This window comes from Phlebotomus papatasi, chromosome 1 (genome assembly GCF_024763615.1).
Source record: "Phlebotomus papatasi isolate M1 chromosome 1, Ppap_2.1, whole genome shotgun sequence".
In the NCBI taxonomy this organism is placed as follows: domain Eukaryota; kingdom Metazoa; phylum Arthropoda; class Insecta; order Diptera; family Psychodidae; genus Phlebotomus; species Phlebotomus papatasi.
Window position 1 is genome coordinate 13,784,127 of NC_077222.1, and position 12,949 is coordinate 13,797,075.

At 35.4% G+C, this 12,949-nt stretch overlaps 1 protein-coding gene across 1 annotated transcript; it reads left to right on the forward strand.

Moving 5' to 3' along the window:
• Positions 1 to 708: 708 nt before the first annotated feature.
• On the forward strand, positions 709 to 10,755 carry LOC129800056 (peptidyl-prolyl cis-trans isomerase G). The gene is made up of 8 exons (XM_055844425.1): positions 709 to 871; positions 931 to 1,252; positions 1,337 to 1,424; positions 1,509 to 1,538; positions 1,606 to 1,745; positions 5,352 to 5,472; positions 5,535 to 5,756; positions 9,424 to 10,755. The coding sequence occupies exons 2-8, from the start codon at positions 931 to 933 to the stop codon at positions 10,709 to 10,711; spliced, it is 2,211 nt and encodes a 736-aa protein (XP_055700400.1). The 5' UTR covers positions 709 to 871; the 3' UTR covers positions 10,712 to 10,755.
• Positions 10,756 to 12,949: the final 2,194 nt, after the last annotated feature.

Here is a 12,949-nt window from a genome sequence, read left to right on the forward strand (position 1 = left end):
GGGCATTACATTGTTAAAACAGAATTTCACTATTGACATATTCTATGAAAAACAGAGACCTCTTGTGGCCAACGTATTCGTGTATTCGACGTAATACGTATGCGACGTAAGGTAATTATTTGAACATTTCTATATCAAAATTATTTGAACGAACTAGAAATAAAAAAATACAAAAGATAAAATAATGGTTTTTGCAGGGGTGGTCTTATTATTTTGGCCACCACTGTAGCTAAATGGGCTTATACTTATACTCCACCTTATTTATTGTATTTATTTATGATTTCTAATTTATGATGATGTTTATTCGTATCTCGAATTAACATGGACTGAAAATAATATGTTTTTTTTGCGAAACTTACTGTAAATCTGCTTTTTTAATTTTTAAATGAGAGCACTTTTCTTTTTTTTAATTTAATATGATTAACGGTTAACGTGTTTGCATTTTAAGGGTTGCACCTCGGGTTGCACTGTGTTTCCAAAAACAGTTTCCAGCTACGTTTCTCCGTTTCCAAGCGTGTTTCCGTGTCTCCAGTTATTCAGTAATGTTTCCTTGTTCCTCAAACATGAGGAAACCATTTTTCTGCCAAATGGATTATATTTTTCGAATGAGTAACCCCTTAGTTTCATTGCACTTACAGCTTCCACATGAATAATTGTTCTGTATCGGTATCAATGGCCAGCCGGGTTGGAGGGGAAATTTCCCAAACCGATTGACGAAATTGTCCGAAGGCGTCGCCGGAATTGGTGTCAGAAGCCATATCAAAAATATGGTTTTTTATTGATCGTGTTTTCAGTGAAAATTTTCCAAGAAACAAGCTATAAAATCATTGGAAAATCCTACCCGGATGTAGAGTGAGCCCCGTGTAGCAAAGTAATTGCGAAATTATCCATTTGCTCGCACGGGAAATACGGCAAAAATCACTTTTCCAGATGACAGTAAACTCCGACTCGAATGACACGGGAGACAGGATTTCCGCCTCCCGGACAAGATGTTTCTTCGACATCGCCATTGGGGGCCTCCCGGCGGGTAGAATTGTGTTTGAACTGTTTGCTGATGTTGCCCCCAAGACGGCTGAGAACTTCAGGGCACTGTGCACGGGTGAGAAGGGCCTCGGGAAGACCACCGGGAAGCCTCTTCACTACTCCGGGGTGATTTTTCATCGTGTCGTGAAGGATTTCATGATCCAGGCTGGAGATTTTTCCAACAAAAATGGCACAGGAGGTGAATCAATCTACGGAGGGACTTTTGAGGGTGAGTGGACAACGCCTTGTCCGGAAGGAAGCTTTTGGCCGGGAAATTGTTCCGGAAACGTACTTTAAATTCTTGGATTTTCAGATGAAAACTTCACCTTGAAGCACGACAAGCCCTTCCTCCTCTCAATGGCTAATCGTGGCAAGAATACCAATGGCTCGCAGTTTTTCATGTAGGCTTCAGCACATTAATCCTAAATAGTGGCAAAATCCCTTTGAGAAGCAATTCGCATTCACTCTTTGTTGTTTATTTTTAGCACCACTCAGCCAGCGCCACATCTCGACAAGTAAGTTCCCCTTTCCTGCCCAAAGATTCCCTCCCGGAAGTGTACAAATGCCCTCTTTCTCTTGCAGTGTTCACGTGGTGTTTGGCCAGGTTGTCTCAGGGCAGGACTTGGTCACGCAACTGGAGCAATTGGCCGTGGACAGGAACTCGAGGCCACTTCAGGATGCATCCATTGCAAATTGCGGCGAGTTGGTGCGCCAGGTCAAAGGTAAGTGGGACTAAGAAAGAATTGGGAAAGGATTTTCCCCATGAAAATTTTGCACAGGTGTCAGAAAATTCTGTCTAAAAATAATGTCGGTTGGTGGCGCATTGCATGCAAAAATTCAGTAGCTGGAAAATAAAGTTCTTTCACTTAAAATTAATGTAAATCTTTTGGTTTTTCAAAATGAATATTCATTAAGATTAAATTTAAATAAATTTAAAAATATATGTATTTAGATATAAAAGATAACATAAATTTTTATTTATTAAATATTTTCATGTAGAAAATTTTTATTATGAAAAATATCTTTAAAAAAATCAGTGAATTAAAAAAAAAGAAATAATTTGGGAAGTCATTAATAAGTTCGAGCACTCCGAGAACTGTTTCATACTGCTTCGGGAAATATCGTCGGTTGCATCGACAGTTGTCGTATCTGCATTTTTTTTCCTCTGTATCCTAGTCTGTAGCTTTCACCAAATGCAGACACAAAACAATTGTAGATAAGACAATTGTAGATGATGCAACTGGCGATATGTCTCAATATCTTCCTCTAAAATTGCGTTAAATTATAATTTATATTAAAATAAACAATTGCCGGCTGATTAAAGGTTCATTACCGGTTAGAACCGCTTAAGACTTGTTATGAATTTCAAGACCTTTCAAATAAAACCAACCTGGATCAAATCGGTTAAGAAATGATTATTTTAGAGGGCTTTCTTTTCTAAATCTTGAAAAATCATATGAAGAAAAAAATGGCGATCATTGGTTCATGCAAACGAAATGCTCGCCTGGATTACCTCAGAAACATAGGGGAAAGTACTCTCCCTCCGAACGTTCATGCCTTCGAATAATGCGAATTTTCTTTTATTTTTCCTAATGGTGTCTACACACTAGAAGCAATTTTCGTCAAAAATTGCCTTTTTTTTAATTCTGACGTTTCTGTCTACAAGGATAGGGGAAATTTTCTCTAAAAAACAAGTTTTTAAAGAAATTTTTACCAGTGTGTAGAGAGGCCATTATTTCGAAACTTCATGATACTAATTTAACTTACTGTTTAAGCAAATTAAAAGTGAAGTAGAAATCATAGTTTTCTTTTGCAAAAATTGTTATTTTTTAAAATATAATCTTTAAAAAATAAGGTATTTAAATAAATAACTCGAAAGATTTGGAGGTCCGGTCCGGTTAATCCGGTCAAGACATTTTCGATTATAGCTCAGGTCAGGAAACATCGAGAAAGGAGTGCGACCCTCTGTTGGAAAGGTCTCGATCTCAGCTGTAACATACTAAAATTTAAAGAAAAAGCATCTTCTGGTTTTTGAAATATTCGAAATCGAATTTTCGAAAATCTACTTTTCGATTATTCGTACCTTCTAGTGAAACGGATAAAATTTGGGGTTAGAACGGTTGTAGTACTCCACGAGAGCTTTCCAAAACACCAACAGTTTTCGAATTCCGATAATTAGAACCGGAGATATGGCCATTTGAAAATTCAATTTTTGACCACTTATAGCTCGGGTCAGAAGAGTCGGGGGACGGGATTAATTTTTTTTAAGCTTAGGCCCAGCTACAACATACTAAAATGTGAGATCGATGGATCGCGTAGGGGCTGAGTTATGGAGAATACAAAATTTGGGGTTGTTCCAAAATGGCAAAAGTGTGGTGCGAGGGGTCTGACATCACTAACATCTAGTGACCTATCGCTTGTCGATATCTCTCTTCGGAAGTGGTTATACGACGGACGGGTCGGAACGGCCATGAAAATCGATTTTAGCACATACAGTAGACTCTCCCAAATTTGGGCATTTGGGACCGAAATGTCAACCGAATTAGAAAGAAATTCGGGCAGAAAATTTTTTGAAATACAACGATTTTTTGTTCATCTGCATACATATATTGAGTTTATATGCTCATTGCTATTATAAATTTCATGAAAACCTCTTAATAATGTAAAATCACATCAAAGCTAAGACAAACCATGGCAAATTTGAGCATATTTTGCTTCATTTGATAACCATTATCGAACTTGAAAAATGTCAACAATTTTTTTTCGAATTTAACTGCCGCCCGAATCAAAAAGTAGCCCGATCTTAAAAGAGCCGAATTAGCGAGAGTGTACTGTTTGATATTTTTGTAATCTATAAGTGCCAAAACATGTAAATTCATAATTGGCCAGATTTGACGAGGTCAGATTTCACCTAGGACCACAAAAGCTGAGATTGTGAAGAATCTCAGCTAGTTTTGTGAAATTGAAGCGTTTCTTCTCAATAAAATTCGCGAAAATCTTCAATTTCCTATATATTTTAATTTTTCCCGGCAATTTTACTCAGTTTTTAATTTTTTACGGATTTACTGAAACAAAAACTATTGAAGCTATTTGAATGAAAAATGAAAAGGGGAAATCTTTCACCTGAATATTTTCTTAGTACATGGCTGTTCTCATGCGCTTCTACATAATCGATGATTCTGCACAATACGTTTTTATTGGATTTTGTCACCGCTTTTTGGTGGTATATCTAGGTATATGTCGAGGACTGAGAAAATCAGTCGAGACAGGAACAGGCACAAAGAAAAGTCGATAATGCAGAAGTACTTGAGAACAGTCATGTACTAAAAACTCAGCTAAATTGTTTGGAGTAACATTTCCCCTTTTTATTTGTCATTGGAATAGCACTAAATACGTAAAAATTAAAAGAAAATATGGTTGCATTTTAATGAGAAATGAACTTGTTTTTTAGTACATGACTGTTCTCATTTTCTTCTGCATAATCAATGACTCTGCAAAATGCTTTTGTGTTGGTTCTTGTCACGATTGTTTATGGTTTGGAACATGACTAGAAGTGGGGAAAATAGGCGAAATAAGAACCAACACAAAGAAAAGTCGATAATGCAGAAGTACTTGAGAATAGTCATGTACTAAAAAAAATGTTTAGAGAAATATTCTCCATTTTCATTTTTCATTGTAACTATTGTTGTATTCCAATGAAAAATGAACACGGTTTTTAGTACTTTACTGTTCTCATGTGCTTCTCAATTATCGACTTTTCTTTGTGTTGACAACAGAACAGTCTGGACAGGAACCAATACAAAGAAAAGTCTTCAATGCAAAAGCACTTAAGAACAGTAAAATGCAAAAAAAAAGTGTTCAATTTTCATTGGAATAGCACCATAAAACCATAGACTTATGGAATTTTCCATAAGTCTCTCAGTCCTTTAAAAGAAATTGCATTTTTCAACGGATAATTTATTATCCCGTCAGCAGTAAATAGCCTAAAGAAGCTTGTACAATCCGGAATTCGTACAATCTCCACAACGTCCACAATCATAGATTTTCTGTTTATTCAATTGGCAGATGAGTTGAGGAAAATTCCCATTTCTTAATGTTTACACTACAAGATCATTCTCATTAGTTTTTTTTGCTACAGTTGAAATCATTCCTGTTTACATAAAGATCTAATTTTAACTAAAAAAAAAGATTAATCTTTCATAAAGGAAGAATTTTTCACGGATTTTTTGCATGCAATGTGCATTTCACTTATTCACTGCACCATGAATTATTTAGTGAAGATTCCTCTTTTACTCTTCTACAACATTCCTCTAATTTGCATTCTTCAGCTAAAAAGGCCAAGAAGAAGAAGGTTTCATCAGATTCTGAGGATTCATCTGACAGTGATTCATCTCCGGCAAAGTCCAAGAAGAAGAAGAAGAAGCACGAGAAGAAGGAGAAGAAAGCAAAGTAAGAATTGCAAAATTAGTATTTTTTTAGTTCCAAAAAGGACACTGAAAATTTCTTTGCAGAAGAGAAGATTCTGTGGAGGAGGGTGAACTCGAAGAGGGAGAAAATTCACTGTTCCCACTGACGAAGATTGATCCCAAGGAGATTCCTGATGTCTCCAATAAATTCCTCATGCGAGCCGTGAGTTCTACGAAGGCGGACAAAGAGGATAAGAGTGATGATGATGAAGAGGACAGAGATGATAAGGACAGGAGACGCCGCAATGATCGTGGACAGAAAAACAAGTTAGTGATTTTTTATTTAAATTATTTTACAAAATTAATTTACAGGATTATCGAGAATTTCACAAAGTCTTTTACCCTTTTTTATTGATTTTCCCTCTCCATTCAGATTATTACTTTATTAAACTAAGTGCTATATCACCGTGAATATTTTTCCTTAAGAAATAACAAAAAAAACAACGATTTTTACCGATTCATTACCGATTCAAATTTGCTGAATATTTAAACATTTAAAGGTTGTCTATATAAATCCATTCTCTTTTTGTAAATTTATCACAGAACTCTCTCATTCAAACCATTTAATAATTTTTTTGATTAAAATTTAATTACCGATTCATTACCGATTCAACTTTACTGGATAGTTCAAGATTTCTTGTTTAAATTAAGTTGCTTTTTATAAATTTATCATGTAACTCCTTCATTAAAGCCATTTAATTAAATTTTTGAATAAAGTTTAATTACCGATTCCTTACCAATTCAACTTTGCAGAATATTTCAAGATTTTCGATAGAATTCCATTCTATTTTTGGAAATTTATCACAAAACTCTTTCGTTAAAGCCATTTAATAATTTTTTTTTGATTAAAAATGTAATTACCGATTTATTATCGATTCATTACCGATTCAACTTTACTGGATACTTCAAAGTTTCCCATTTCAGTTTATTTTTCGTAAATTTATCGCGAAACTCTCTCATTAAAGCTATTTAATTAAATTTTTGAATAAAGTTTAATTACCGATTCAACTTTGCTGAATATTTCAAGATTTTCCATAGAAATCCATTCTATATTTGTAAATTTATCACGAAACTCTCTCATTCAAGCCATTTATATATTTATTTATCTTTAATAAAGTTTAATTACCCGTTCATTACCGATTCAATTTTGCTGGATACTTCAAGGTTTTCTATATAAATTAAGTTTCTTTTTCTAAATTATCACAAAACCCTTTTATTAAGGCCATTTAACTTTTTATGGATAAAAATTCAATAACCGATTCATTACCGATTCCTTACCGATTCAACTTTGTTAAATAATTTCCAATTAGGGTTTTGAAATGAATAGAGTAATTTTATATAAATCATTTTAAAACTACTCTAAAATTTTATTAAAAAAGCACAATGGAATATTTTATTAAAGAATTGAATACCGATTCAATATTGGTTCATTACAGGTTGAAATTGATTCAGACGTTGAAAATCCACCATTGTATATTGCAAGAACAGGTTATTGGTTACTATCGTTACTGTTTACTAAATTTGACGATCGTAAGGGCATAACCTAAAATTTAGCCAAGAACCATACCATTTATCTCGTACAACTCACCATTTCCCTATATCCAAGACACATTTCCCTCTTGTAATTTAGTTTTTTATGCTTTTGAATTTGACGTCAGCTAGTTTCGCTAGGATCTATTCCATCTTGTACAAATTTTGTAAAAGATTTAACCTTTGATTCTGAAATACTCCAAAAAGCAATAGTTCAAGGGAATTGGCAATTTTTATACATTCGCCAGAAAAATTTAATCAAAAACATATTCTAGAATTTAAGATTTTATAAGAACGAGACAAGATTACCGTAAATACCCCCGAGCGGACTTCAAAAAGGCATAAACTCGTTTAACATTATTCTCCTTTTGTGAAATATTTATTCTCTTAAGTAAGCCCCGCCTACAAATTATCCACTGTCCACGCCTTCTTCAAGAAATAATATAACTACTTGACAATAAAATTTAGTAGCGAAATACTGCGGCAGTACATTGAGCAGTTACTATTAATATTTTCTTTCTATAGCCCGTGAAAAAGACAAAAAATTAACGCACAAAAAATAGGCCACGCCCCTTTTAGTATTCATGATAATCATTGCAAATGCACTCTCCCAATGAAGTTTCCCTTTTCATCAAGTATTATTATGAAACTTAAAAGAGATTGAATAAAATTAAGATTTTCTTTAGAGACAACTTTCACAAAAATAGTTTTGCCGTTTGAATGGGCGGGGCGTCATCAAATTTCCTTTTTAAAGTATTCGTCCTAAAAATTGTGTTTCCTAAGGTCTCTTGAAATAGGAATTTTTGTTAATCTTACATTCGATTCAAAATAATTCGAAAAAGTTAAATATTGCAATATAGGTACTGCATAATTGATCCGAAATCAGTGTAAATATTATGCTTTTCGGGTGTATTAGGGGTTAAAGTTACCCTTTTTCATGTTAATTTTACCCTTAAAAAGGTGTAAAATTAACATTAAAAAATGTTGATATATTTTTACACCTAAAAAGTGTTAGTTATGAGGAAAAAAAGTTAATCGCACCCTCTTTTTTTTCTCAGTGAAGGGGGCGTGGCCTAATTTAATTAAATGATAAACCGGTGTCACCGTCTCACCATTAAGACAGTAAAAAATATTGGAAAAACATGAAATATTTGAAAAAGGAAAGAGTTGGACAGCTTTCTTCATTGCAAAGATCTAGCAGAAAACTAACAATATTTTTATTCAATTTTTATTTTTTATTATTCCTTGATAGACAGAAGGCAGGAACGATATATTCAAAAAAAAAAAAAGAAATAAATAAATAAATTGGAAAACAAAATTAATTGTGCAATGCACAGTAAAAATTTAATTAACTTGAGAAAACTATTTTAAGAAAAAAAGAATTGTGCTAAAATTGTTCTATTGCAAAAGGGCGTGGCTTTCAGTTAGGCGAAATGTATGTACCTTAAATCGTAAATCGCAGTAATTTTATTACTGGAAAACAGGAAAAATCTACTTCAATTTCAATGGCTATTTCCTGCTAGAGGCGTGGCTTAGCAAGATATGTGGGCGGGACTTATAGAGAGCGATTTAAATAAATTCTCTTTTAAAAGTTTGCAATTAAATGTTTCGTTAATCTTTCAAAATGATTTGTATGAAATTATGATAAAAGCTCACATGAATTTATTAAAAATATTTTAGCAAGAGTTCTCTGTAAAAAAAAAAATGTTGACTTAGTATTTTCTTCCTTTATTCCTTATCCAAAGTTCAGAAACATGATGAATCTTTCTTTAAGTAGAGGAATTCTGTAACAATTTGGCAATGCCATGTGAGAAATTTCTTCGAATATTAGGAGAGCTTTTTCTAAAAAGTGATTCTGTAACCGTGACATTGTCAGAAGTTACATTTATTTGCAAAATATCATTAATTAAAGGGATTTCATTAAAAAATAAATTAATTACATTTATGAACTGACAAGAAAAGCTCGATTGGCATTGTCATATTTCTGACTCACGTGAGACAGTGCCATAAAAATTACAGAATTCCCTTATAACAAATTGACATAAAATGGTTTCATGATGTTATTGTGAGTTTTTGTAAAGTTTTTGTAGTAAGACGATTCTGAATCTCCCTGAAATCGTTTTTGCTATAAAAATATTTTTATAGCACATATGGCCCTGATGGGAATCGTTACTATAAAATTCTATACGTTTATAGCACGAAAGCTCTGAAGCTTTTGGAAGAAAACTTTAATGTAGTTTATGTGACAGATAATCTATAAAAAGCTCGTTATGCTATAAAAAAGCACAAAACTTTATTTCTTGTGCAAAATGCTATAAAATGCTCATTTGAGGCTTTGAGGAAGATTTATCAGCCTCTCCTGAAGAGTTTTTAGGAGAAAATTCTGACCTGGTAATCGTTGCAGTTTTGGCTGGTCGAAGAAACGCGTCCCACTGTCTCGCAGTGGACGTGCCATCAAGGGCAGGGGAGTCTTTCGCTATCGTACTCCATCTAGATCTCGCAGTCGGTCCAGGAGCGTGACTCCGCCGCACTGGAAGCAGGCACAGAAGCGCACGATTAAGTTGTCGGACTTTGAGAAGATTGAGGAAGAGAAAAAGCAGCGCGAGATGGAGATCAAGAGGCGAGAGATTGAGAGGAAGAAGCGTCATGAGGAGATTGCTAGGGATGCCAAGAAGAGTTTCTATGAGCTCCAGCAGGTCAATAGCTACAGCAAGGCCAAGGCCAATGAGAAGAATGACAGTGGTTCATTTATTCCGGGAGATGAGGGCAGAGGAGGAGGAGGAGGAATGGACTTGAATGCGTTGGATTATGAGCATCATGGGAGCGATGTGGAGGAGCAGGCGGAGATGCAGAAGGGTTCTAATAAATCTGATGTCATGGCACTGGCTCTGGGAGTGGAAGTAAAGGTGGGAGATGGTCAGGAGAGAGGAGGAACTGAGGGAAATAAGAGAGGACGTGAGGGAAAGCATGAACGATCTCCGAAGCGTCGCAGATCCCGATCTCCTCGGAGTCGCGATCATCGGCGCTCGTCGAGATCGCCCAAAAGGGCTCACAAGAGTCCCCGGAAGAGCCACAGAGATTCCTCGAGAAGAGGAGATCACAGCAGCAGCAAGCACGGACATGGGAGTCGCAAGAGGGACTCGAGTGATCGTTCGCGGTCTCGTGATCGACGTCGACGCTCGCGATCATCATCATCGCGGCGGAATCGCAGCCGAGGACGTCGTAGCCGGTCTCCGAGGGAAGCCAAACACTCCGAGGAGAAGTCCAAGGTTCTCTCGAATGAGGAAAAGGCAAAGTTGCACAAGGAGAAGATGCTGAAGCGTGCCGAGGCGCTGCTGCTGCTGAAGGATCACATGAAGAAGGAGATTGAGGAGCAGGAAAAGCGACAGGCTGAACGGGAACGCGAGAGGCTCAGGCAGTTGGAGAGAGAGGAGACCAATGAGGAATTGGCACGGCTCGAAAAGATCAAGCAAGAGACACTGCAGAAGCTGCAAGCGCACGATGATGAACTGGTAAAAAAAGTTCTCGATGGGGTTGTGTCCAGTGTCAAGTACTCCAAGACACGCGGAAGATCACGCAGTCCCAGCACCAGCGACAAGAAGCGCCACAAGAAACACTCAAAGAGCCAGAGGAAGCGCGCGCGGGCATCGTCCACTTCGTCAGCTGACTCCAAGAATTCTTTCAAACTCTAATAATTTTGTCTCACAATAAAGTGTTGGAAAAAAATGAAGATAGAGTGATTTTTCTCTCAAATATAGAAATTTTTTCTCAAGACGGGATACGCGGGAAAGCTAATACGGGATTAGATTGCAGAGCCATCTGTGTTTCACCACTGGCAGTTTTGTTTACCTGCAGATTCCTTTAGATTTCGGCACTGAGCACCTTGAAGCGATTACAAAAATTCTATTTTCCTTCTCATGTACACAGAAAAAATCAGGCATTTGAAAATTATATTAGGTTTAGAAGTAATTTCATTAAGTAAATCAATTTAAAAGATTTCAAAGGTCTTTTGATTGTGATTTAGATAAAAAACAGTATAAAATCTGTAGCGCCAAAATTAATGACGACAAATATCCAAAATTGAGCATAGGAAAAACAAAGAAAATTATAAAAAAAGAAAATTATAAAAAAATTAAATTAAAAAAAAGATTTATTATGATTGATCCCTCTGCTGGAGAAATATTTCATGTACCAGAAATACTTGAAATAGATTCTTCATATTTTGGAATTAGTTTCATAGAAATTAATAGATGACTTTTTTGAAAAGAAAAAATTATCTATCATGGGGGCGCGGGGAACCCTTGTCAAACACGTGTCTTAAAGGTCACTGAATTTAAATTCTGTACATAAATTAATTACAAACTCTTTTGATTTAGATAGAGTAACTATTTAAGAACACGAATTAGCAATCAGAATTTAAATCAGGAAAGAGGATGGAGGTCAATTTTAAGAATTTCGACGGGATGTCGTATTTTTCGTTCGCCATTTTGAAGAAAAATTTTGCATGACTTTCCGCGAAGCGAGAAGAGAACAACAAAATGTATTTCCATCGCTGTCGGACTATTTTTTCGAAGTAATTGCAAGACCGAAATTCGGACATCAATTGCGCAGAAATAAATAATCAAAAATCGTCTATTTTTTGATTAATATATTAATCGATGGGTACGAATGGGTTAAAAGTCGTCTTGGGGGTAAATTCTGTAGCTTTGTGAGAACGCGAGAAGTGCTAAAAATGAGAAAATACCGAAATTTGTCACTTAAGTGTTATTCTCCATGCCCATTTTTGTGACATTTCTCACGATATTTTCGTGACACTTCTCACAGAATGATGGTCCAGTGCAGAGGTGTGCAAGAACCGTTAAAACCGAATAAACGTCAAAATAAGTTTGCTCAGGTAGCGTTTAGACCATTGACGAACAAGCTTTATTTGACGTTTTTTCGGTTTCAAACGGTTCTTGCACAACTCTGGTCCAGTGACTCAAAAATAATTCGGAGAACAAAGTGTTCGATTTTTTTCGTGAGTGTCACTGGTGACCAACTCACGAAAATTAGAGAATTTACCTCCTGATGTATTAAAAAATCATAATATCTTGTGCAGTTAAATATAAGAACGAGTTACGATTATGGAGTCACCCTTGATTCATTCCATAATTTCCAGATTTTTACTCGTCAATAAATATTTCACTTTTTGTAAATATTAGATGAGCACATAGGGGAAAGGCTCATAATTTTGTCCAGTTTCTTATTTTGGACACTTTGAGGATAACATTGGACACTAAAAATAAATTGATTAAAATGATGGATTTTTATTCCAATATTTGATGAATAATGAATTCTATCTAAATATTTGTTCTTTTTGGAAGATTTTGACACTAAATACGTTAAATTTTGAATATGATTTGAGTTGAAATTGCTTTGTTGAAAATTCAGTGTGAGCAATTGCTTACGAGAAATATGACAGAACTTCGTGTTTACTTCAGTTCTTATTTAGCTGTGGTGAAGTACTAACAATGTTTCTTCGCTTTTTTTGAGTGATATTATTGAATATTCATTGAATATTGTGTTGATTCACGTTAGTGGTGATTTGTACATTTGATCTGTAGTGAGATTTGCCTTGTGAATTAGATTTTTCGTGTGAAAAATGGGAAATGTTTTAAGACATTTACCAGTGAGGTGATGGCTCTTATTTTGTACAGGTGTTTTTCTCACGAAATTTCGTGAAGTTTTAGCTTTTGTGATGACTAGGTTGGACAAATGCCTGGAGAAACAAAGGAGCATCATCTCTACGAACGAGATGTAGTAAGAAATGCCCTGAAAGGCTCCCGGAAAGGTCAGGGAATGAGCAAATCCGCACGTACTTGGAGTATCGAAATCAACTCACTTTAATGAATGATATGGAAAGTTTCCGGGCTTCTGTGACATTCTACGTT